Source organism: Gopherus evgoodei, chromosome 5, assembly GCF_007399415.2.
Source record: "Gopherus evgoodei ecotype Sinaloan lineage chromosome 5, rGopEvg1_v1.p, whole genome shotgun sequence".
Lineage (NCBI taxonomy): Eukaryota > Metazoa > Chordata > Testudines > Testudinidae > Gopherus > Gopherus evgoodei.
In genome coordinates, this window is record NC_044326.1 from 55,097,035 (window position 1) to 55,122,517 (window position 25,483).

At 43.1% G+C, this 25,483-nt stretch overlaps 1 protein-coding gene across 1 annotated transcript in view; it reads right to left on the reverse strand.

Annotated features, from left to right (window-relative positions):
- Nucleotides 1–25,483, reverse strand: part of DLC1 (DLC1 Rho GTPase activating protein) — a 369,474-nt gene that overhangs the window by 280,127 nt on the left and 63,864 nt on the right. The window contains exon 3 of the mRNA XM_030564195.1: nt 4,177–4,326. Within this exon, the coding sequence (XP_030420055.1) occupies nt 4,177–4,326 (150 nt within the window). The remainder of the gene's footprint in view (nt 1–4,176; nt 4,327–25,483) is intronic.

The window sequence follows — 25,483 nt, forward strand, 5'->3', positions numbered from 1 at the left end:
ATTAGTTACTGTTCTTTGACACACACATATGCAGGTAAGTCAATGTAATAGCTATGAGTTAGTGTATTGAAGTGCACGATCAAGCTTTCAGTCATCTAAGACCAATGGGCTACACCATATTATACTGCACTTGGGTGTATATAGTAATGTGTTTCAGGTTCACAGCAATTTTCTATGCCACCTCCCTGGATGCCATTTCCAACTCTCCTTCCCAAGAGTCCATCTCCAATCTATTCTCTTATTCTCATTCCAGGGCTCCACCTTCTCAGCCAACAGTTCTCAACCGGGGCTCAGGGGTCCTCTGGGGCAATACGAGCAGGTTTCAGGGGGTCTGCCAAGCAAGGCTGGCCTTAGACTCACTGAGGTCCAGGGCAGAAAGGTAAAGCTCTGTGACAGAGGGCTGAAGCCTAGGATCCTGAACCCTGACACCCAAAGCCTGAGCAACTTAGCTTTGTGAGGGCCCCAGTCGCCTTGCTTGCTACTCTCTAATGCTGGCCCTAGATTTTATGTGCAGAAAAATAGTTGTGGCATAAGTGGGGTGTGGAGTTTTTATAGCATGGTGTGTGTGTGTGTGTGGTATGTGCTCAGAAAGAAAAAGGTTGAGAACCCCTGCTCTAAGCCATCCACCTGTGATTTCCCAGATTTGCTTCTCTCCCATGCCACTTCTGCAGTAGCCCCAAGTCATATCTCCTGTGAGAAGGCTCCCTGTCTGTGAGTCCTGCCCCTGTTCAGGGAACTTCCCTCCAAGACCAACCCCTTGCTCCTGGGCTCAGCTTCTCACAGACCTCCATTTAGGCCTGCTGCATAAGGGCTTCCCGCAGTGTTCCACTCACTCAGGCCTCACTGTCTGTGAGATTCAGCCTTTACCATTAACCCTCTTGTTCTGGTCTCAGCTTCTCTGAATCAGGCTGGTTCTTCCCCTTGTTCCTAGGGGCCTCTGTGTAAGCCTGGCTGTAACTCAGCAGGGACTCCCCAACTCTGACCAGTCCTCACCAGTAACCTCCTTCACTTTTTGTTCTTCCCAGTGGCGCTCTGTGTCAGCTGTCCTCTGCTGCTCCTGTTTCTGTCCTTCCCTCCTCAGGAAGCTCTCACCTGCTCTTTTCTGTCTCTCCCAGCCAGCTCTCTCCTGCCCCTTTCCTCCTGATTCCCCACTCTTTCAGCATCTGTCCATTTATATGGCACAGATGCCTACTCTTAAGTCCAGTTGGGAAGCAGCTGATGAGTCCCAGGTGCACTGGACCCTGCTCCCTCTTAAAGGGGCCAGTGACCCTGTGGCACTGTTATATGCATTCTGGATTTCATATCTATCATTACACAATCATTTTCGGATACCAACAGGTGCACTGCGAGGCCTCTAGAGAGCTTGTTACAGGGCCATACCAGAATGAACACACTTAGCCATCTCTGAAAGCTCACTAGGTGCTCCCACTGCCTCATGTTCTTTTCTTGGCTAGTAGAGGTATACCATGAAGCCATTTGGGGCTTTTTACATGCTGCCTTCCAACAGGCTCCTCACAACTGACAGCTGTAGAATGCAAAGCAGGATGATAGATATTATTGATCTCTCATTATCGTACCATATATTAAACCCACAATAATGAGAATCCCTGAGAACAATGGAACATTAAGGGCCAGATTCTCCTCTGTGACATGCAAATTGCAGTCTAAAGGACATCAGTGAAAGTTACACATGTGATATCTAAGCACACAAGTTGTCCCTAAAAGATCAAAAGATTAAAATAAAGCAGTTTTAAAAGATTATGAAGATAAAAGGCAACATTGGCCTTAAACAGTTACATTATTCTAGTGACACCTCTGTTCGACATCTGCATGAGGAGCATATATTTAATAGTGGGCTCTTCAACCTAACAGAGAAAGATATAACATTATCCAAGGGCTGGAAGTTGAAGCTAGACAAGTTCAGACTGGAAATAAAGTGTAAATTTTTAACAATGGTCATTAACCGCTGGAACAATTAATCAAAGGTCATAATGGATTCTTCCTCACTAACAATTTTTTAATCAAGATTGGATGTTTTTCTGAAACATATGCTCTAGGAACTATTTTGGGGAAATTCAATGGGCTGTGTTATACAGGAGGTCAGACTACATGATCACAATGGTGCCTTCTGACCTTGGAATCTATATTGTCAAGGCAACACACGTACTTTTTATCTGAAATGAATTAAACATTTCCCTGTTTTCAGAATATTCTAGATAACACTTCTTAATTTCCATCCCTCGTCTTTTTCCCCTCTAAGCAATCACAAGTTTTTTATGGAGAACAGGCAACTTACTAATAGTTAAGTTTTCAACCAGCTGCCATTATGAAGTCTTAATAGACTGCAACCTTGGCCTGCAAAAGTGGTTTTGCCCCAGAATTCCCTGATTGACTCTGAAAGCAGAGGAGAATGTTTTTGCAAAGTTGAAGAACATACACCACGCCTTTTTTTCAGTTATAACTAATTAAAAATTGCCTTAATTTGGACTTTTATTTCTGTCTCCTTTTAGCTCAAAAATGACTTTTTAATGTCTCTTCAAATTTTCCATACAGTTAAAACTCCTTGAAAATTCATGAGCCAGCTATATTTAAAGGGAATAGAGCATACTTTTTTTTGATAGTTTGGGGCCCTATTTCTACACTCACTAATTTCAATGGGAATTTTGGACTCCACTTTGATTCCATTATTGTCAGTGGGATTTTCTGCAAGCGTCTGCATGGGGAGTGGGATTGAGCACCATGGGTGAAATTCATCTCTGCACAGAGGGATCCTGCACAAAAGCTCATGTACTGCTTAAATCTCACTTTCCTATGGCTTAAGTGGGATTTGAGCGGGTGCATGAACTTTGGGCAGGTCTTCGGCACGGGGAGGAAGTGCACCTTTGAGCATAAGTAAATCTGAGAGTACTTTACATTGCACTCAAATCTTGAAATTGCATAGAATTTCAACAAGAGAAATAAAATTAAAAAGAAAAAATGACATCAGGAAACACTTAACAGCCAGTCAAAGCCTTCAAAATTATCTCATTCAAACTGAAAACATTTCTGTTAAAGATTTCAGAGATATGTAGCAGCTATGCTGTTTTGTGTTGTACTTTCTTTTTCAATTTGCATTTGGTTTCTTCTAAGAAGGATTTAAAAAAATTGCCAGTCGAGTATCTCACAAAGCATTATTATTATTTTAAATAGTGAACATTATGGCAGTCCCTACTGAGAGAGAGGCAAATATTTATGATTTGGGGGTATTTCAGCAACTCTATATTTTAAGTGGCTTAACTGTAATATGCTGTCAAACTTTTTGTTAAGTAACAGAATACAAACATGAATTGTATTATATTATTAACTATATACTCTTCAACCGGCCAACATGCTAAGATTCAAATAAAAATAGAAAATCATTTTTCTCCTACATATTACTAACTGGACTGTATGGAAATGATAAAGATGACTTTGTTAGAAAAAAGCTTCATTCCAAACACTGTCTAAAATGAATATGTTTCTTTAAGATTGGTTATTTTTAATTGCAAAATAGGGATGGTTAAGATGAGCAGAAAGCCTGCATTATAACTTCCCAAACAAACCAGTTGAAAAGTTGGTAATATTGCTCACATCTACTTGTTTAAACAAATCTTTTAAAATAACAATTTATTCATTAGTTAGTGAATCGCTCTATCCTCTTTCACATTGTCCTCTGCAAAAGACTCTCCATCTAAATAAAAATTGTGGATTATGCTGGAATATTATTCTAACAGAGGAGGATTTCATAAGTGGTCTACAAGTGGCTCCCTGCTGAAAAATTACTGGATCGCACAACTGGGAACAAAATAAACTGTAACTAATGTACATTTTCAACTCTAGCTATTGCAAATCAAGTGGAATGTGTATATATTCACAGGCTAACATTACTGTGATTCTAACTCCACTCTAATTTGTCTAAGCAATAAGAGGTAATAGAAACAGCCTGACACCTTTTGAATTTTGCTTTTCTCCCATTCTTTCATCTGGGATGTTTTCATAATACTCCCACATATCAGCTCTCTTTTCACAGAAAAGTTCAATCTGCAAGTGAAAGGCTGATCAAAGTAATGAAAGAGAGATAGAGAGGAAGAGAAATGAATGAATGAACCAAAATAAATCTAATTAGAATAAAAAGAAAGAGTTAGCAAACAGGCTCACAGGTATATGCCTCCGTTTGTACGTTGGGGTGCTGGATGGTGAAGAGCCTGTACTGAGAGCATTTTCAATATCCTGATCGAGTTGGTCCAGTTTCATAATTAGCAGCACCATAGAGTCCAATCGTGACTGATCTCGATCTTCTCTCATTTCCTGAGGAACAGAACATACAATTACTGAATCTGAAAGGGCACTTCATGGAAAGAATAAAAAGCTCTCTGTTCCCTAATTTGACAAAAAGTCATTGAATAAAGGGCAACAAACTCATTTTTGAGGGAAAAAAGAAAAATGTTTTGTATCATCAATGGGCTGTTCACTCAGAAAAGGTTGACTTACTGCCAGTTAAGCATTTGGTACACATATTTAATATACATCTTGTACTGGAATGTGTGAGGAAAGAACATGTACAATACTATTGACATAAATGCACTGTGGGGATTTCTCCAATTCATGAGTAATCTCCCATTCAAAAGGGCTATCTAAACTTATCCTCCTTTTCTAAAGCCCTACTCCCACAGTTAATTAGTTTTATTTGAAGTAAGGTTCTCTTTCCTTGTGATGAACAAAGTAAAATATGTACAAATATAAGTGGCAAATTTTTGAATGTGTGATAGAAATGGGAAAAAATCCACAGAAAGCCATTTTTCAGCTGTCTCTGAATACCATGTCCTTTGACAGTGGCACCCGTTAATGCTGCTGCTGTACCTTAGGGACTTACCAATGCATTTAGAAAACCAATTGTTTGAAGAGTTTGTGTCTTGGCTGTAAAATCTTGCTGTACATGAAATCTCTCTGTCCTGTAATAAAATACAGGCTGTATTTATAGATGCCTGCACAGGGGACAGGAAACTCCATATGCTTCCCATCCCAGAATCTCTCTCACATTCCCTTGTTGGGGGATGGAAAGAGAAGAGTTATAATTCCTCCTTTAAAATAAGCTTGGAGTGTGAATCCCCAGACCAGCAGAGGCATAGACAAACCACACATAAGCCTGTTGCCTCTGTACTTGCTTTGGATTCCAATGACAGGCATCCAAGGGCTGACTAGGTCCTTAAAATATTATGAAAAATAGTATCTGGATGATGTTCACTGAAGGTAAAGCAGTTATGGTGCTAAACTCCCCTGCAGCTCTTGGAAAATAAGCCCTATGTATTCTTAACTATTGGAAATGGAAACTAATCAGTGAATGTTTTGTTGAGCATTAGAGAAGCAGAACTACAAACCAACATCCTTGTAGAGTGTTAATCAGTCATTGGGACAGCTGAGTAAGACTTTCATAATGAGAAGCAAAACCCAGGTTCTTGTTTCAGTTTTTACCACAATTTAAGATTCTGACCAGGCTTGCTGATCCCTGAGCTGTGAGAGCCTCCTGGGGAACGTGAGCAGAGTTTAGAGTGAACCTGAAATGTATAGCTTTAGTGGGAAGCCACATGGCAAGCAGTGAATTTTACTATCTTCCAAGCTGAACTCTTGCAACCAAAACCTCTGAGTTTCTTTGTTCTAGTTGATGTTTTTGGACTTTGGTAGATTAGAGGACAAATAGCGTCATGGATGCAGAAAGCAATGGAATAGGTGAGGCTCTGCTGCACAGGGAGGTGAGGAATCTTCTGCATACTATACCTCTACCTCGATATAACGCGATCCGATATAACATGAATTCAGATATAATGCGGTAAAGCAGCACTCCGGGGGGCGAGGCTGCGCACTCTGGTGGATCAAAGCAAGCTCAATATAATGCGGTTTCACCTATAACATGGTAAGATTTTTTTGGCTCCCGAGGACAGCGTTATATCGAGGTAGACGTGTATGTGGCTCCATGGCCGCTCCACCATACTGTTGTGTGGGTGATGGGGTTGTGCATGACTGGTATTGCTGTGACTAAGCTAATTCACTAGTCAACCCCACTGCCTAAAGAGGGGAGCACAGCTGCCACAGAAGCAGAACCACCCTACGGTCCCCAGAAAAGCCTGCATCAACAAGATCCCCTGATTATTTTAAAATACATTTGTATTCCTCTTCCTTGGAATCTTAACATTGAAAATATAAACCAACAGCAAACAATCATGAAACTCGAAATGAAAAAGCAAATGGGCTGCATTTCTGCAGCAAGAGGTGAGAAGTGATGGGGGTTGGAAAGGCATTAAATATCATGTGCATACCCAGAGGTCTTACGTACAATGAGTCAGTCAGATTTGGAGTTTATCCCAAACAATCCTCTCACAAATTCTCCATGAAATCCTTAGGCTGGCTTTTCATGAAGTGGATTAATAATAGTAGAGAGGAATCACTTATAATTAAGAGGTGGCAAAGCATTATTATTTTTATAATAAGCTTAATTATTATTATTCAGAAAAGATAATTAGGCCTGATGCAGGGGATGAGGGTTTGGGCCTAGGATCCTTTTCAAAACAAAGATATATTTAGGCCTCTAAGTACGGTATTATTGCAATGCTCCTGTGAATGGGAGTCAGAACAGCATCCTGGATGAGGAGTTTTTCATTTGTTTGTTTTTTTAAAAAACAAGCAGATTTTTCCATTTGCACTGCACTTGAGTATGACTCATTGTATATCTCTATCATTGCTTTCTGTCTCTTTCACAAAAGCCTAACAATTATACCAACAAAAATTAAAGTATACCATTAAAAAAAAAGCTATTCTTGAGTTGGAAATCCATTCAGATAGATGAATCCTCTAATAATATTTATTCAGTGTATGCTGAAACAATTTTAGCCTTAATATTATCAAACCAAGTTCCAAGACTTTTACGGCTTGTCTTCTCCATATTCCCTCATGTGTATATTCTGAGATTTTGTTACCAACTTGTGATTTTATCTCAAGTTAGCAAGACACCAACAATCCATTTCTTTTCTTTTAAAGTGACGATATTTCCTTCCTCTCACCTGCCACGCTCCAGATCTTTTCTCAATTGCAGATTATTTTCAAGATGATTGTAACATCCAGTAGTTGTCAGGTATATTACATGAAAAAAAAAAAAAAGGGCTACAGAGTCAAGCTCTCAAAAGTTAGAAGATGCTAGAATTAAGGTTGTCTGTGCACCTTAATTTGGCTCCCTTGTGTGTTTGCATTATGATACTGTCTAACTACATGCCATATACTTCTCTTCTTCCCACCAGCCACAGGACATCTGCCTTAATCAGTTAAACTAGTGATTTGTACTCTAAAGTTTAAATAAGTCTTAACATGTTTTTTGTCAGGGAACTTATTTTACAATGTGTCATAATTTCTCCCTTACTCCAGAAAGGGAACAATTTAGGTCATGATGTATTAAAATGTATAGTCCTTGTAAGTTTTATCTTAGCTGGTGTAACCAAAAGCAATGTTGAGAATTAAGTATGAGCAAATATATCAGTAATATAGGCTAAAACACACTGTATTTACTCCCAAACCATCAGATGTTGCAAATACCCACAAACCAAACATTAGAAACCTAGGAAATTCAGAGATAAGCTTACACTTAAAATAAATCCAAACATGCTCAAGTATGAAAAGGCACCCAAACAACCCTAACTCTGCCATGTAGTGAAACCATGCAATAACCATACAATTATGACTAAGGCATTTCAGTGTGTGGTTCCAGATTACATCAAACTGATTTTTAAAGACACATTTTCTTTTCCCACCACTAAACACTTTACTCTGTGCCACTACAGGGGTACTTATCTGTGCATTTACATAGCTTAATACATTTGGATTTCCTTTAAATGTAATTTTAACTTTGAATTTCCCGTGTTTACAATGCTTGGGTTTGGGATAACTGCAATATCCCTTTAATGTATTTTACTTGATATGTGCTCTTAACCTTAATGAAGTTTTCTCCTGGGAATTTGCTTGAGTTTTCAAATTTAAAATTCTATACAAGAAGAAATAAACATGAAACCCAAAAGGGAATGTCACCCTGGGATATTTTTAAAGACTTGAAAATATTTAATCTCAACTTTTAATATTGTATTTGTACTGTTATAGATATAGACTCATAGACTCATAGACTCATAGGTCAGAAGGGACCAAATATGATCATCTATCTTCATTGGTCTGCTGTGGAGCAGAACAAACAGGGTTCCCAACTTTCTAATGGCAGAAAACTGAACCCCTTGCCCTGCCCCTTTCTTATGAGGCCACACCCCTGCTCACTCCATCAACCTTCCCTCCCTCACTCTCTCTCTACGACCCTTGCTCTCTCGCTCATTTTCACTGGACTAGGGCAGAGGTTGGGGTGTGGGCTCTGTCTGGGGGTGTGAGCTCTGGGGTTGGGCCAGGGATGAGGGGTTTGGGGGCCAGGATGGGGTTCTGGGCTGGGGCTGAGGGGTTTGGAGTGTGGGTGGGCTCTTGGTTGAGGCAGGGTGTTGGGGTGTGGGTTGGGGGTGCAGACTCCGGGCTGGGGCAGGGTGTGGGGGTGTGGGAGGGAGTTTGGGGTGTGGGCTCTGGGCAGCGCTTACCACAGGTGGCTCCTGGGAAGTAGTGACATGTCCTTCTGCAACCTTAATTATAGAACCTTGGGTAGTCCTTCCATAATAATGCTTTAGGTACTGTACATTATAAGGATTTTATATATCCCTCATAAGAATATGGTGTTAGAACCAAGATACCAGACTAAAGGGCTCTTTGATCAGTTTTAGTAAGATAATTCTTACTGCATTGTTCTCAAAATTGTACCAGAATATTTCTTTTCAAAACCAATCCATGATGTAGTAAAAAAAACAAACATAAGAAAATGCTAAGTATAAGAGAACACTAATTTTTATAACTTACTGCAAGCTGCTGAATATTGAAAATTAGTAAGTGAACAAATGCAATAATAAATTTTAAAAGGATCTTACATCACAAATTGCACTTTGTGAATTTCTGTTCATAATTGTAGTTGTGTTTGAATTAAAATATTCCATAAGGTGCTAGTGAAAGTAGAAGATAAATATGAAGTTGCAGAAGCTTTTTCAAAATTTCTCATCATAAGACTGATCAGTATTTTAAAAATGGCTGTCAGGGAAATCTTGCATTTAAGAAAAAAAAATGTTTTTAGGGCTGCATTTGTAAACTGTAGAGGCTCACTTGCATATCCGAAAATGATATTTTTTACACAACTGTACAAATTGCATGCTTACATTTGTACAACTGAATCTATAGATGGCTAGTTAAGCACCATTGGGTGGGCTTGACTGCCCAGATCAGACACGTTGAATCAAAAACATAAAAAAGTCAAGTCCTGTTGGTTTCTACAGTGCTAGATGCTTATGGTTTCCTTAAAGAATAGACTTTGGTTTCAGAGGCAGACTTACTGTGGGGCTGGAAAGACCAGCTTTGCTCACCCACAAAAGAAAGGGACCTTTTACGAAAAGAGTTGGCTGAGTTTCTCTGAGTATCTTTGATCTGCAGCCAGTTGGACTGAGCCTAAAATCTTACATTAGTGTTATACATTTCATATGACATTAAATTCTTCGTCCTTGTTTTTTGCTGCTAAAAAATATCCTGTTCAAAAATGGAAAGGTATTAAATCTCTTTTCATAAACTGTGAAGGCATTCATCTGAACTGACAGCAAGAGCTCAGGATAATGCAATATATCCTGTTTCAAAACTATCTGTTGATTTTTTACAAGCAGTTATATAAATCCGATACATTTTTTTAATCTTTTTGCACTGCAATGTACAGCTAAGATAAACTTGGGTAAAAGCCTCAGAATCTTATCTCTCACTGATGATTATATCTCATACTACTATACTGGGGCCATATTCCTCATCCTTTTAGGAGAGAGGAAATGGTATATGGATTCCAAAAGAGAGCTTTTCCACATGCTGAGAAAATGGTAGCACTGCCTATATTTTCTCCCACATAAAGGACTTCAGGTCCAGATGCTAAAAAAGATCAGAGTATTTTTCTTAAGTATAGCTTGAACCATCCAACTGAACAATATTTAAAACAAATTAGCCATGGAAAATATTTCCCTAATTTATAAACCAAAATATAATGATTAATTAAAAAACAAACAAGATATTTTTCTGGCAAGTACAGGTTTTTAATGCTCCTTATAGATACTTTGAGTCCCAGACTAGTGTTCATCTGATCGAGTAGAATTTACTGAGCTGTTCTAAAACTGTTTCCAAAACATGCTTTCAATATTCCAGTTAAACTTTTAAGGAGATGATATCTGGGAGACAGAGAGAAGCGTTAGGCAACACTTGATTGAGGTACAACATAGTGAAACACTGTCCCCTTTTCAATACAAGATAAAGGATACAACTGAACAGATTCTCACAGAAACTCTCACAGGACATCTGACCTTAGGAAAAGTCATACTGTTGTATTACTCCCTGGGATAATATCTGAGACATCTAGCCATGTGGATTGTCACTGCCGCTGCAGAAGAGCATGGTTTGGATAGTGGCTGTTCCTTCTTCTGCACTAGGAAACCACATGGAGTATGAACCCCAAAAAGTTCCCATTGGTGGTTTTCCTCTGGGTTCCAGGAAGGGCTGGGTGGTTGGATGCACTACCACGAATACAGCACTACTCCCCCACTTCTGCATGCCTCGGATGGGATGTGGGGAGATCTCGCCAATCAGGGTACCCTCTGCTGACAGAACCTCTTAAGCTTTATCTGATTTTGTGTTAAAAAATGTACTGACTCACAAATTTGCCAGCCTATCAATCTTAATGCACAAATCCCACTGCAGTACCTCCCTTTTTTTTAGGGATTTTGTCTAAAACTCAGAACAAGTCCATCCTGAATTGGGTTTTTGTTGTTGTTGTTTTTCGTGTGCACTGGCTCAGTCAGTTTTGATTTAGCTATCCTGCACTTCTCTGTGACCAACCAAGATATTTGCACTAATAAATATGCTATTTTAATAGTGAAACTTTGCAGCTCATCAGATAGAAAATCACTTAAAAAAACCCAGGACAAAACAAAGTAAGTTGTGTGATGTTGCACTCCATAATGTTTATTGAAAGACGCTTACGAGTGTAAATATGATGTAACTGAAATACATTTTAAGCAAAAGGTCTCTTCTAAAGTATCATTATAAAGCTTATAATCTGTATGTATGTATCATTCTTGCATCTGAATCTAGAAATATAAAGTTTAACTCTGAGGTCCTACTGTATTTATACAAAGTGTGGGCCATTGATGATGGTTTAAAATCTTGATGGCTCCCATTGACTCAGACAATTGGCAGGGCCGCCCAGAGGATTCATGGCGCTTGGAGCCTTCGGCAGCGGGGGGCCCCTGCTGTCGAATTGTCGCCGAAGACCCAGCACTTTGGTGGCAGGTCCTGGGGTGGAAGGACCCACTGCCATGGGTCTTTGGGGCACTTTGGTGGCGGATCCCTGAGTGGAATGACCCTCCCACCGCTGATTTGCCACTGAAGATCCAGAGCGGAAGAAGCTCCGGGGCCCCATGAGAGTTTTCCGGAGCCCCCGGAGTGAGTGAAGGACCCCATTCCAGGGACCCCAAAAAACTCTCGTGGGGGCCTGGGGCAAATTGCCCCACTTGTCCCTCTTCCCCCCAGGCGGCCCTGACAATTGGTTGTAAATGGATCTGTTTATTTGTTCCTGTAAGCCAGCCCAGGAAGTATGGTGGAATCCATCTTAAATCTGGTGCTTTTCCATTTAGAAGGAGGAGTGGGGATCCAGAGAGACAGAAGATTCCTGCCTTGTGCCAAAGCTATACAAGGGGATGTAAGAGAACAAAGGAGGCAGTCAGTCATGAGAAAACCCCTAGTTACCACCTGAGCTGGAACTAACAAGGGCTGTACAAATGGAAAGGATTTGGCCCAGACTAGAAAGGAGTCTAGTCTGTGAAAGAAGCTTTTTGGAACATCTCTGAGGGTGAGATATTACCTGTATCAGTTTCTTAATGTATTACACTTAGACTTGATGCTTTTGTTTTATTTTGCTTGGTCACTTACTTTGTTCTGTCTGTTATTACTGGAAACCACTTAAATCCTACCTTTTACACTTAATAAACTCACTTTTATTTATTAATTAACCCAGAATACATGATTAATACCTGGGGGCACTAACAGCTGTGCATATCTCTCTATCAGTGTTATAGAGGGTGGACAATTTATGAGTTTACCCTGTATAAGTTTTATACAGAGTAAAACTGATTTATTTGGGGTTTGGATCCCATTGGGAACTGGGTGCTGGAGATAGGTTATCCGCTAAGCAGTTTTTGGTTAAAGTCTGCAGCTTTGGGGGCGCGGACCAGACCTGGGTCTGTGTTGCAGTAGGCTAGCATGTCTGGCTCCAGAAGACAGGGTTCTGGAGTCCCAAGCTGGCAGGGAAAATGGGCTCAGAGGTAGTTCCAACACGTCAGGTGACCGTCCCAAGGGGTCCCGTCACAAGTTGCTCTTTAGAGAATTCAGTTTTTAGAATCACATTGTAATCAGTCAATATTGTGCCAAATCTCCATGACAAAACAATTCTGAGGGATTATTATTACATGGCCACGTTATCTCAGCATGGCATATTGTAGCCAACAGCTAATTATAAAGCATAGCACCACTGAAATAGAAAACCAAATCAAGCTGGACTGCTTATTAGGTAAGTCCATGTTACTGTGGGCAGACATACATGGAAAACATAGACCTCTCAAACTGTGACTACTTCACTGCATTGTACCTACACGAGATGAAATACTGATACAGATGAAATGGGACTAACTCGTGACTACAGGGTACAAAACAAAGACCAAAGTTAATGTTGTGATTGATATAGCTTATCTTACACACAAGATAATTATCTTACATTTATAGCACATACTTTCAACATAATGGATCCTGAAGGACTTTAGAAACTCATTCCACAAACTACAGATGCTGGACCAGATTCTGACCCTAGTACCCCCTGCTTTGCCCTACTCTAGCAGGCCCTCTGCCACCTTGGTCACCAGTCCTGACTTAGGGGTGTGCCAGAGGCATGGGTTTAAAAAGGCGTGTGGCAGGCAATCCCCAGATGGTGAAATGGTTCCTGGAGGCCTATGCATCTCAGAGAAGCTCCTTGCTACCCAAGGATTGTAGGGGTTGAAAAGGTGATTAAAGCAAACTTTGCCAACATCCTTCCAAACTCTGCTTAGCATAGCTTGATGGCAATTGAAATGAAAATTCAGCGAGAGCATATTTTATCTGGCCATTTATTCTGCCCTATAAAAGGAGAGCTCACTTTTCACTATCCTCTTTCTGCCCTTTATTGTTTGTTGATCCCATTCACAATGTCATGTATAAAATCAGTTTGCAATTAATTACATTGTAGCAGAATTGTATTGTTTGTTTGTTCTCTAGTACCTACCACTCTTTAGGCTGTGTGTATGAGTAACTGTAATAGCTACAGCTGGTAAAAAATATTGGGAAAAAGCAAGCAAATTTGGATCACACTTGGTTCACAGACAATTCACAAAGGAGAAGGGGAGCTAACTTTTTTTAGTATATTATTTGTTGTAAATTGTTAGCCCATTTCTGGTTGTTCTTATTTTGTTTATAATTCTTTTCATAACAGTGGTTGTTGTGACACTTTTCAGAATTACCAGAGGTGTCCAGTACGAATCACTATCACCTGTTCACAGCATGAGAAAGCCTTGTCTGTGGCCACCAGACAGAAAGCCTCACAACTCTGCCGGCTGCTGGCAGCACATGCGCTCTGTTCCAGGCTCCACGAGCCTCAGTCCTTTTCTTTGCAGGCTAGCAATTTACACACCCTTCTTTAGTGCCCAGTCTCTTTCTTTCTGAGCATCCATACTGTAAACCGATCCTCTGCATGCCAGTTCATCACTTTCCTTAGCACAAAGCACTTAGACATATCTGTAATCAAACCAAACTGAAGTTTGTTTAGCAGAGCTTGAGAGAGAGATTTAAATAAAAAGCAAGAATAAGGGATTGGAAACGTAAAAGAAAAACATGAAATACAATATAAAGCCTATCCTCATTAACAGGTTACTTTCCTATCTAAGAAGGCATTTCTCCCCCAGTTGTCAATCACTACAGCACTTGTCCAGTTCAGAAGGCTGGGATCCCCCTTTCATGAGACACTCTCGCTGGCAGAGTTTCTCCTCTGTAATGGATAACAACTTGTGCCATTACTTCTACTCTCATATGGTTACAGGCCACTGTCTGTTAACCCAGAGAGCTCCTTCTTCAGAGAACTCTTCTGTGGTTCATTTGTCTTTGTAAATGAACAAGTCTCCAGCTGGTTCAGACAATAAACAAGTGCTGCTTCCACAGATATCCATTGTTCTCAATATTGATTGAGCCCTAAGACCCCACCTTGCCTCAGGTGACAAGTCTCACTTCAACAATTTTGCAACCAATATTCTACATTTACACATCTCAGACTATTTGCTGTGCAAACATCTTACAATAACCATGACAGTCAGCTAGTTATTTAGCTTTCAGCAGAAACCACACACCACCTCCTTTATTATTGAGAAGTATTGAGAAGATGGTCTAATACAGAGATAATATACCTGCTGTCTGGCTATGTCTGTCACAGTGGGCTAATGCTCCTTACTTTTGCAAGCTTGCTGTCTATGTTTTGTCTTATGAGAGCTGTCCTGTACCAATTTGTTACAATAGTACATTGTATCATCTTCAGCATTCTATGTTGATTGGCTACCTATTACAGTGCTTTAGCTAAAGCCAAACTAATTTGTGGGGAAAGGTAACAGCCTGACATAAATACAAAATAGTCTGCAAATGTCAAGTCTTCTGGAGTGACAGAGTGTAGAATGAATAAAATTCTATTACTGTGGTCTGTGACAAAGATTAGTAAGAACATAAAATCAACAACATTAGAATCATGTTGTGAAAGAGACTGATGAGAACAGAACCTATAAGCATTTAAATGACCAATAACTTCCTGATTTCTTCTTCCTCTTCTTGTGTTGTAAACTGGCACGACACTTGCATCCATACTTTCCAACTAAGCAAAAAAAAAAAAGCAAAAAGCTATTACCTTTAGTTGACCCCAGTTCTATTTGTTATGAAGGGAAACACACTTTGAGGAGAGTATTATGACAGTAATCTGAGCACTAATTGTAAGGCTGGAAGAAATACAGCAATTCAGCAGGACCAGAAGTGGAACTTGACACATTCTGTATTTCTATACTATTGCCAGCACTTCACAGAACTGGCCTTTTTGTACATAATTAACCAGATTAAAAAAAAAAACAAACCTAAATTCCTGACTTCTGCATTTGTATCACACTAAATCCAACAGATTAGGACACATCACTAGGTAAAATTGTGTAACATTTTTGCAGTGAAACCAGTGAATGGCAACATCAAACTCAGCTTCTTTTGGGTCTTGTTACAAACACAAACAGGTTAGTTAAAAGGTCAGCTAAGATTTAAGAATGTATGGAATGGATCTGCACCCAGTTACATGTAAACCTGGCCCAGTTCATAGTTTTTGCAGCCAAACCAGATGAGGTTAATGGTTTATCACGATTTTGAAATGAAACCAGGTGAATCCCTAATGGTTCTGGCTGAATTTCATTTTCAAATTTTTGGATTTATCAAACTAGACACTCAAAGTGAAACCGAGCGGTAAGAATCTATATAAGTGAAGTCAACGGAAGCCTTTCCATACCTCAATGGGCTTTGGATCAGGAGAACCTGTGCAAAGCCAAACCTCCAAGTTTTCTCAAACTCATGAGAAAATATGTGAGAATTTATTTAATCAAATTTACCCCAGCATAATGGGTGCAACTCCTATTGACTTTATTCATTGGGATAGTTTGCTACTGTTATAAGACTCATGAAAAACTCTATATCCTAATTCTTATCTTCTGTGTAATCTAGTTCAAGCACGCAGAGATCTTTTGAGGGACTTTGACTTTAGTACAAGAAAAGATGAATGTTCTCAAATGCTGTGCTCTTCTCATGAACTATGAACTAAGATTGCTGAGCAATCTGAAATATGCCAACAAGGAAAAAAAATCTTAATTCTAAAGGGTGGTTGAATTTAACATCAAGGGATCTGGAACAGTTCTCTCTGAGGTCCTGTGAGCTATTAGAGAGGCTCATAACTTTGCCACATGAAAATGATAGGCCCTGGAATGCAGATTAGCAAGCAGAAGGTCCATTATTATATGAGAAAGTAAAGTTAATTATGAAAGAAAATGACAAGCTCAAGTCTAAAGTAGTTTTTATTTATCTCATATATAAATTGCAATTTAGTTCTTACAACCATAAAGAGCAGCGTAAACTAAATTCTTTTGAAGTGATTAACTGTCCAAGTACTTGGAACACAGGTTCAAATAAGGTAGCTCTTCAATGCTAACTACTGGTGATAGCATTGAGCATTTGGTGATGGGAATTTGTATTCAAGAAGCATTGCAGAAAGTTCCCTACATTCCAAGTACACTCTTATTCACCTGATCTGAATGTGCTGGAGGCAGTAGAGATAACTCCAGGCATCTTAATGCCTGCTGGCATGAGGTTTCACAGACATTTAGGAGACTGAAGCCTGAGAAAAATTCAGCCCTGAGACAATTGTGGCTAAATATCTCCACAAGCACGAGGCTTTACATATTTGGCCCAGCAACTGAATAGTGTTTTCCTACATCAACTACTTGTTACTTGTGCTTAGTTGAGAGTAAAGTGCTCTGTGATCGCTTCCAGCAATGGGACAAAGGACAATGGTCTAAAACAAAAATGAAGAATGGTGCCAAGATACTGGAAACTTTCACCATACTTTATAAAGGGTTGTGGAAAAGGAGGGGAAAAAAAAACAACAACCTCTTCCATGTTAACTCTGTATCATACTCCAAACAAAATAAAACAACCCACAATTCAAGACTGATCTTTTGACATAGGTTCTTGTAACAGGGCTTGGGATGCCTAGTGGTTAGATCACCTGGCTCTCAGACCTTGGCTGGGCCCTCTATCTCCACCAGTCCCAGCCCAGGGCTCTGTGTGTGTCAACCCCTTAACAAGAGGGGTTGGTGTCCCTCTCAGTGGCAAGTCAGAATCCACTACCCTGGACTATTTCCTTTCAGTTTGTCCAGTTTGAGGTATGGCCCCTCTAATACAATTTACCAGGTGTCTTGCTTTCCAGAGAATTCCTTTAGTGGTCCAGGTGGTGCCTTGCTGCGGTCCCATACTCCTTCGGTTGGGGCAGCCACAATGTCTCTGGAGTTTGCTCAGTCAGTTACCTCCCATGCTGGGGGTTCCTCCACAGTCTTCTTGGCTGGGAAACTAGTGCTTATTACAGATGGCTACCCTGGCTGCTTTAGGCAGGGATACAGCTAGCTCCTGCCTCTTCACCATTCAGCCCTGAACTGAGCCAGGCTCCTTTCTTTTATCTCCCCTCCAGGCTTGGCACTGGCTGCATATATAGTGGGGCAGGCTAGCTGGGCCCAAAGGCTTCCTTCCTGAACCTCTAATTTAGTTTTAATTGTTCCTGGATCTGTTCTTCTAATATGCCCTTTAGCTTACTTGTGTAAATTGTAGTAGTTTTACAAACAGGGTCAGCTTTCAGATAGCACCTCTACAGTTGCACCACAATCTTCTACATACGTATTTGTTGTAGTCACAGCTAGGGTTGCCCGGCATCCAGTTTTCAACTGGAACACCCAGTCAAAAAAGGGACCCTGGCTGCTCTGCTTGGGCCATTAAAAGTCCCCTGGTGGTGCAGGCAGACTCCCTCCACTGCTTCTGGGAAGTGGCTGGCATGTCCCTCTGACTCCAAGGCGCAGGGACAGCCAGAGAAGCTCTGCACGCTGCCACCACCATGTTCCCAGCCAATGGGAGATGTGGGGGTGGTGCTGTGCCTTCACCTAGTCACAGCACTGCCTAGGAGCCAGAGGGACATGTTGCTGCTTCTGGGAGCCGCCTGAGATGAGCGCTGCCTGGAGCCTGCACCCTGCACTCCCTCGCTCCCGCACCCCAAACCCTTGCCCTAGCCCTCACTCTCACCCCCCTCCTGCACCCAAACTCCCTTTCTCACCCTGCTCTCCCTCCCATATCCCAACCCCTTGCTCCAGATTGGAGTCCCCACACACACATCCTGAACCTCTCATTTCTGGGCCCACCCTAGAGCCTGCACCCCAATCCCAGAGCCTGTATCCCTTCCCATACCTCAACCCCCTCTCCTGGTCTGGACCCCCCACCTTACCCTCCAAACCCCTTGACACCACCCCCAGCCTGAAGCCCCCTCCTATACCCCAAACCCCTCATTCCAGGGCCCCATCCCAGAGCCCGCAACCCCTGCCAGAACCCACAGCCCAACCCCTTGCACCAGCCCCAGTGAAAATGAGTGAGTGAGCAAGGGTGTGGGAGAGTGAGCAATGGAGGGAGAAGGGATGGAGTGAGCGCACGGGGCACGGCTTCAGAGAAGGGACGTGGCAGGGTCAGGGACGGGGCAAGGGTGTTTGGGTTTCTGCTTATAGAAAGTTGGCAACCCTAGTCACAGCATCTGCATGTGCAAGCTAAGGCGCCATCCATAAAACATTCTTGCACAAATTTTATTAAGATCTGGCCCATGGTGTTTCTTTTTGGTTTCTTCATTAATCTGACTATAGCAGGAGTCGGCAACCTTCGGCATGCAGCCCACCAGGGTAATCCACTGGCGGGCCGCAAGACATTTTGTTTACATTGATCATTACAGGGATCTGCTGGTTGCCGCTTTCTGCAGCTCCCATTGGCCTGGAATGGCAAACCACGGTCACTGAAAGCTGCAGGGGGCTGTGCCTGTGGATGCTCAATGTAAACAAAATCTCGTGGACTGACAGTGGATTACTCTGATGGGCGCGTGCCAAAGGTTGCCGACCCCTGGACTATAGCCACTGTTGAATAACATAGGTATGGATCTTGAAGTTGTGTGCTGAGTTCCCATTTAAATTAGTGATAGTTTCAAACACAAAGCAGCAGCAAGAACAGGCCTAATGTTTTCTATTTCAGAAGTATTCTGCAGTATCTTTCCAACACTGCTAACAAAAGACAGCATGCTGCAACTGAGGAGGACTCCTGGGTGGGATATATGAAGAAATTAAATTAGTAAATATATGCATGGAACAAAACAAAACAAAAACAAGAAAAGGAAGAAAAGGACCTTCCCCTTTGTTGAGCATTTATCATTCAAACATTTTGCTGAGGCCAAAACACTGAATTAGATGAGCATGGTGAAAGTAGGGTTAAGTGACAGATGGGTTAGCAAGATGAAATACTTTTTGTTTGGAAGAAGGTTTTTGTGGTCTACCATAACCTCAGTTTCTATTTATTGGGTTACCATAATTTTACACTAAGGATTAATTTAACACCAAATTTCTATCATGTACACAATCAGTACTTTTATGGCAAAACTCATCAAAACAAAAGTGGAAGTGTTTAAACAGTTGTCTTTCTCAAGAGCAAAAAGAACCATTGGAACTAGATATGTAGGCTATGTCTATACTAACAGCAATGTGTAGGTACTACACATGTAGTTACACACCTCAATGAAAGACTCTGGCAGCAGAGTGAGGCGCCAGCAGCTCCTCACCACCAGAGAGCCTTTCCATTTAGCTTTTCTGATACTGGAGCCTCTCCCCACTGCTGGAACCTTTAGCTGAAGTCATCCCCAAGGCGTAACAACCCACAAGGGACTCCTGAGCTGCAGTGGCCCCATCCCTTCCCCGAGCCCCCCCACCCACTGCCTGCTGCTGCTGCCACCGTCTGCCTACCTGCACTCCAACTCCCTCCCCAGGTCCTGCTGCTTGCTGCGTCGCTTTTCCTCAGGGATGGGGGAGAGAGAAGGGACACTGTGAGCAAAGGGAAGGTGCAGGGGTCTGGAGGGGGAGTGAGACGGTTTGGCCAGTGGCTCCCCGACACTCCTACTCTTGCCCTGAGCCCCTCCCATACCCCAAACCTCCCATTCCCAGCCCCAGACAGAATCTTCACCCCTACTCTCACCCTGAGCCCCTTCCACACACCAAGCCCCTCATCTGCAGCCACAACCCACAGCCTTCACCCCTGCACCCCATCCCTCTGCACCCCTCCCATCCCCAAACTCCCTCCCAGAGCCTGCACCCCAATTCCCTGTCCCAGCCTAGGTCCTGCACCCCAGGCCTCCTCCCTCACCCAAACTCCCTCCCAGAGCCTGGGGTGGGTGGAGAGGCAGATTCTGGGCACCAGCAAAATTTCTACAAACCTGCCACCCTTGTTCCTGCCCTGCAGACCTGAACTCTCAGCATTCTCAGGACACATGCTGATACCTAGTACCCACTGCTGATATCCAGCACCCCCCTCTTCTCTTAACCTATGAGTCTCTCTCTGGATTGGAACTGGACTGGAACCAAAGACCATCTTGGAAGCAACATTACCAGCCCAAGCAGTCAAAAATCATGAGTTAGACCCCCTCAAAATCATAGGCTCTGGTGCCGCCGCTTCATTCATTCTTTGGCGGCAATTTGGCGGCAGGCCCTTCTCTCTGAGAGGGACTGAGGGACCCACCACCGAATTGCTGCTGAAGAGCTAGCCCTGGGGGAGGGCGCAGTTTTATATTCTTGCTTTGGGTGCAAAAATACCTAGTTACGGCTCTGGTTGAGACTACCATTAAAACACATATGAGTACTGCGTAAATCTCATCATGGGTTGAGTTAAAACCTCTTCAATCTATGATGCGGTGTTCACCCCACATGTGCCCTGAAAGGGCTGAGGCAGGTGGGGGAGGGGGGTATAATTAACCCAACAGGCCCCAGCTAAAGGAAATTAGGTGGCTAAGAAATCCCCTGTTTAAATGAGGAAGCCCAGCTGAGAAGGAACAAGTTGGCTGGGACTATAAAGGCAGGAAATTAGCAGTAGAACTGGGTGTCCAGGAAACTCTGCAGTCATTCCCTTGGAGAAAGGAGATGTGGTTGTTCTGGCAAACCTGGGAGGGAGTTAGGAAGGTAGGACAGGACTCAGGGAAAGGCAGTAAGGTCTAAGAGGGAAGAGATCTTGACTGTTGGCTACAGGATCCCTGATCTGGAATCCAGAGTAGAGGGTGGGTCTGGGTTACCCTGCCAGACACTGAGAGAGTGGCCCTACAAGGCAGTGAATAGCAAGACTACCTATGTCTCTTAGTGGAAAGCCTTTGATATCCCAGAAGGGGAAGAGACAGAGTAGAAACCATTTGGTGACCTGGCCAGAGGGCCAAGTCATGAAGAGATAGCAGCGGTTCCTGGAGAGAGGGGCTGCAGATCCAGAGAGAGTGAGAGAGAGAGAGAGAGAGGAGGAGGAGAGATGGTGTGCAACTGCAGGAAGGGGTGTTAACCTCATGAGTTATTCCCCAGAGTGACCAAGAGGACATTCCACCCTAGCAGTAAGTAGAGCACCCCATCACAGGGCCGCACCTAAAACAAAGCCCAATAGAGTCTCCACAGAAACTATCACCTACTGAGTGGGAGAGGTTTGACTGGGCATTGTGCGCATGTGTGAATGTGTGGTGAGGGAAACACACAGAAACTAAGAAGAGCCTGAGTAGAGAGACAGGCTGAAGGAGCAGCTGAAAGTGTGTGGTTGACCCAGAAACAATCATGAGGAGAGGTTTCTGAGTTGGGGTGCAGGCTTAAGAGACTGAGCAAAATAAGCTGTTTCCTGCTAGTTGATTACCTCTGCATTCAGAGACAAGACTTTATATATTCTTTGTAAATAATCAAAACTGAGTCAAAGAAATGCCTATCACCAATTTATACTTTGGAGATGGACAGGACTACTCCAGTGCCTCTCCATCCAAGGGAGGGCACTGGTGCTCAGTCAGCTACTCCTGTCCATGCTCTGGCACCGGCTCAACGCGCTGGTCCCAGCCCCGGATTTCCTGGCCAACCTCCGGAAGTTGGTTCTGGAGTTCTTTTGGCCAGGACAGCACTAGGTCTCTGCAGGGGTTCTCTACTTACCCCTGGAGGAGGGAGGACAGGACCTGAAGTGCCTGCACACTCAGGTCCATATATTCCGCCTCCAGGCCCTGCAGAGGCTCGTTTATGGCGCATGTCTTCTTCTGCCACATCCAAGGGCTCCAGTACGACTGGCAGCTCCTTTATCTCCATCGGAGTGGTCTTCCACGAGACCTCTCCGGGCTGCCGGTCTTCTACCAGGACCTCCTCCAGACCTGGAAACCGGTTTCGGCCACCAAGTTCATGGTGGCTGCTGAGGGGGCGGATCTCCTTGCGGAACCCCTGCTATACAACCTCCAGCTCCGTGTGCAGGTGGCGGAGTCCCCCTCAGTGTACCAGAGTTTGGTCCTGGCAAAAGTTACCTCCTGGACTACGACTAGGGAGACTGACTGGATCTCCCAATGCTTGGTGCATGGGGCTCGCCAGACCTTGTACTCCCCGGCACATACTTCAGGAGGTGAGGACTGCTTTACCGCCCACTGCTCAGGTCTTCCTCGATCTGGTCCGGCAAGAGGGCATGCCCTGCCCACCCTCCACACCAGGCCCACCTGTCCCATGGACCTACCAGGCCACCCCACCCCTTTACCGTGAGCCGGCTGCACCAGTTGCAGCCAGTCCAGTTTCAGATTGCACCACAAAAACATTTGTGCTCCACACCCTTCATGTCCTCACCCTCACGTCCCGCCCTGACATGAAGTGGTGGGACCTTCTGCCACCTCTGGAAGGTGAGGATCCCCAGTGGGCCAGCCTATATTCCACTTTGGTCCCGAGGCTCACTGGGGATGTCAACTGGCAGATTCTTCATGGAGCCATGAGCACGGGCATGCAATTGGCATGGTTCACTCCCCTCCCAGACACTTGCCCCTTTTGTGGCGTGAGGGAGACCCCTGGTGCACATGTATCTGGAATGCACCAGGTTGCAGCCCCTATTCCGGCTCCTCTTGGATATATTATTACGTTTTTGGTTGCACTTTTCCCCTCACCTATTTGTCTATGCACTCCCCATCCATGTCCCCACAAAGTCGCGGGTCCTCCTTGTCAGCCTCCTTCTAGCCCTGGCCAAACTGGCCATCTACAAAACCAGAGAGAGGAGATTGGCCGATGGGGTTTCCTGCGACTGTGGAGCCTCCTTCTGCTCCTCTGTCTGTTAACGCATCTGGGCAGAGTTCCTCTGGGCGGCGTCCGATGGCTCCCTTGATGCCTTTGAGGAGCAGTGGGCGCTGTCCGGGGTTCTTTGCTCGGTGTTCCCGTCAAGTTCCCTTCATTTAGCCCTGTGACTTCACTCCCATTCCTATTATCTCATTAGTTGTCCCCTGCAATTATTTGGTATCATGGACATGTGGATCCTTTCCTTAGGCTGGGGAGAGGTCCTTTAGCAGTGGGCGGGCTCCCACTTCCTGGATACCAACAGTACCAATTTATACTCCCAACTAGAACACCCACGGGGCCCCAGCCTTTGACTAGCTGGACTGAAAAGGAGCAACATTGGTGTTAACAGTGGAATTCAAACTGTGACTCCAAAGGAGACTAGGAGCTGGTTTTGCTTTTGAACCCAAATGCAAAAAATAATGGAGCTGCTTGCTGAAATCAAAAATAGCCTGCAAGATTTAAAACAAAACCTAAAGGAGGAGCTGGAGACTTCACAAAAGCAATTAAGACAAGACTGAAAACAAGAGCTGGAATTGTCCCTGGAATGGCTGAGATAGTTTGCAGGCTGAGATGAGATGCCTATTGGATGGATGAGGTGACCAGCAATCTGACTGCTATAGATCAGAGATTTTTCCACAGAATAACAGAGACCAAGCAAGCGTTAGCCTTTCTGGTACTTGTCAACTGAGATGAGCTGCAGCAAGGTCTTACAGAGCTATGAACCCTGCTATAGAAGGAAATCAAAGGGTCATTGACCATAGTGGGAGTGTGCAGTTACTCAGAGCCTGCTGCTACATACCTGCTATTTGGACTTCATTACATTTTGTTCAGACTGTGGCTGATTTAACTGGTTCATGGTCTTGCTTCAATTTCCTTGTGTTTTGGGCTATCTCTTCCGGGGCACATCAGAGCATAACAGGAAGGGAGCCATCTGGATGAGGAACTGTGCCAGCCAGAGGACTTGGTTAAGTCTGGACATTTACAATAGTTTTCTACACTGTTTATAACTCACAGCAGCCCAGAGAGGAGTATTTGGGCTGTCCCAGGTCAAATAACACAAACTCTGAGAGGCTTATTTGGCCCAGTTCAATATTATAGGTTAAATGACTGGCTGGAAGCAAGGATAGAAAGGGCTGTTTTTAGCAGTTAACTTGGGTGACCCAGCTCTGATTGTGCTGCAGAACTTACTCCTAGAAAAAAAAAATTATCCAGACCTGGTACAAATCTTACACATGCATTTTGGAGCTAGCCATCAATCTGAGCTGGCCAAGGTCCAGCTAAGAGCTAGAAGGAGAGAGAAACAATAAATCCCACCTGAATTAGCAGATGGCCTGTGGAGACTCATTTTCCTGGCATATCTGGATACCACTGAGACCTTCCAGGATTAACTGGCAGTGGATCAATTTATAGATGCTCAGTTGGATTTGTACTTACAAATCAAAATCAGCAAAAGGAGGCCAAAGACATTCTGAGATGCTGTGGGATTTGCCACAGAACTTAAATCTTTACTTGCAGCAGTTCACCAGAAAAGGAAGCAACTGCTAGTGAGGAAGATAAAAGTGGATCATCATAAGCCTTGTAAGTACAGCTCTCTCTCTAATATGTATGATGAAAGAGGGGATTCTAATCTGGTTCATGACTGCGCTGAACTACTGGAACAAATGACACATTTGGTTTGTAAAATAAGGGAAACTGGCAATAATGCAAAAAAGTAAAGGACACAGTTCAACAAAATATTGGTACTGTGACAAAATTGGCCACAAAAATGAGGATTGTAATAAATTTAAGGTGGACCTTTCTTTCAGTTTAGGAACCAGTGGGACACCAAGGTGAAGGGGCAAAACTTGGAGTTACGAGATCAGCCCCATAGTTTTTATTAAGATCTGGGCAGTAAAACAACAATAAGAGTTGGGCTACTGAGTGTGCAACAGTATCTGTGACGTGTATATGGATTCAAACATAACAAGTTATTAGATCAGACATGCTAAAAAGGCTAGAGAATGGAGGATTCCAAACTGAACCACCTAATTGAGACCGTGACTGGGGCAAGGGCACATCCAAAATTTGGGTTTGAAGATTGGACTTCTGAAATTCAAGCAAGACGTCTGGATGGTTGAAATAGTAGACGAGCTAATAATTGGCTTGAATTTCATTCTGGCTAATAGCTGAGTAATCAATGCCAGGAAAAGTGTCTTACAAATTCAGTCTGTGGAAATTTCTTTAAGATGATTTGTAGGCAATTAGTTTGCAGTGAACGAATTGTCTTGTCCCTGGGGGCAGAAGCCATTATAACAGCTACATGC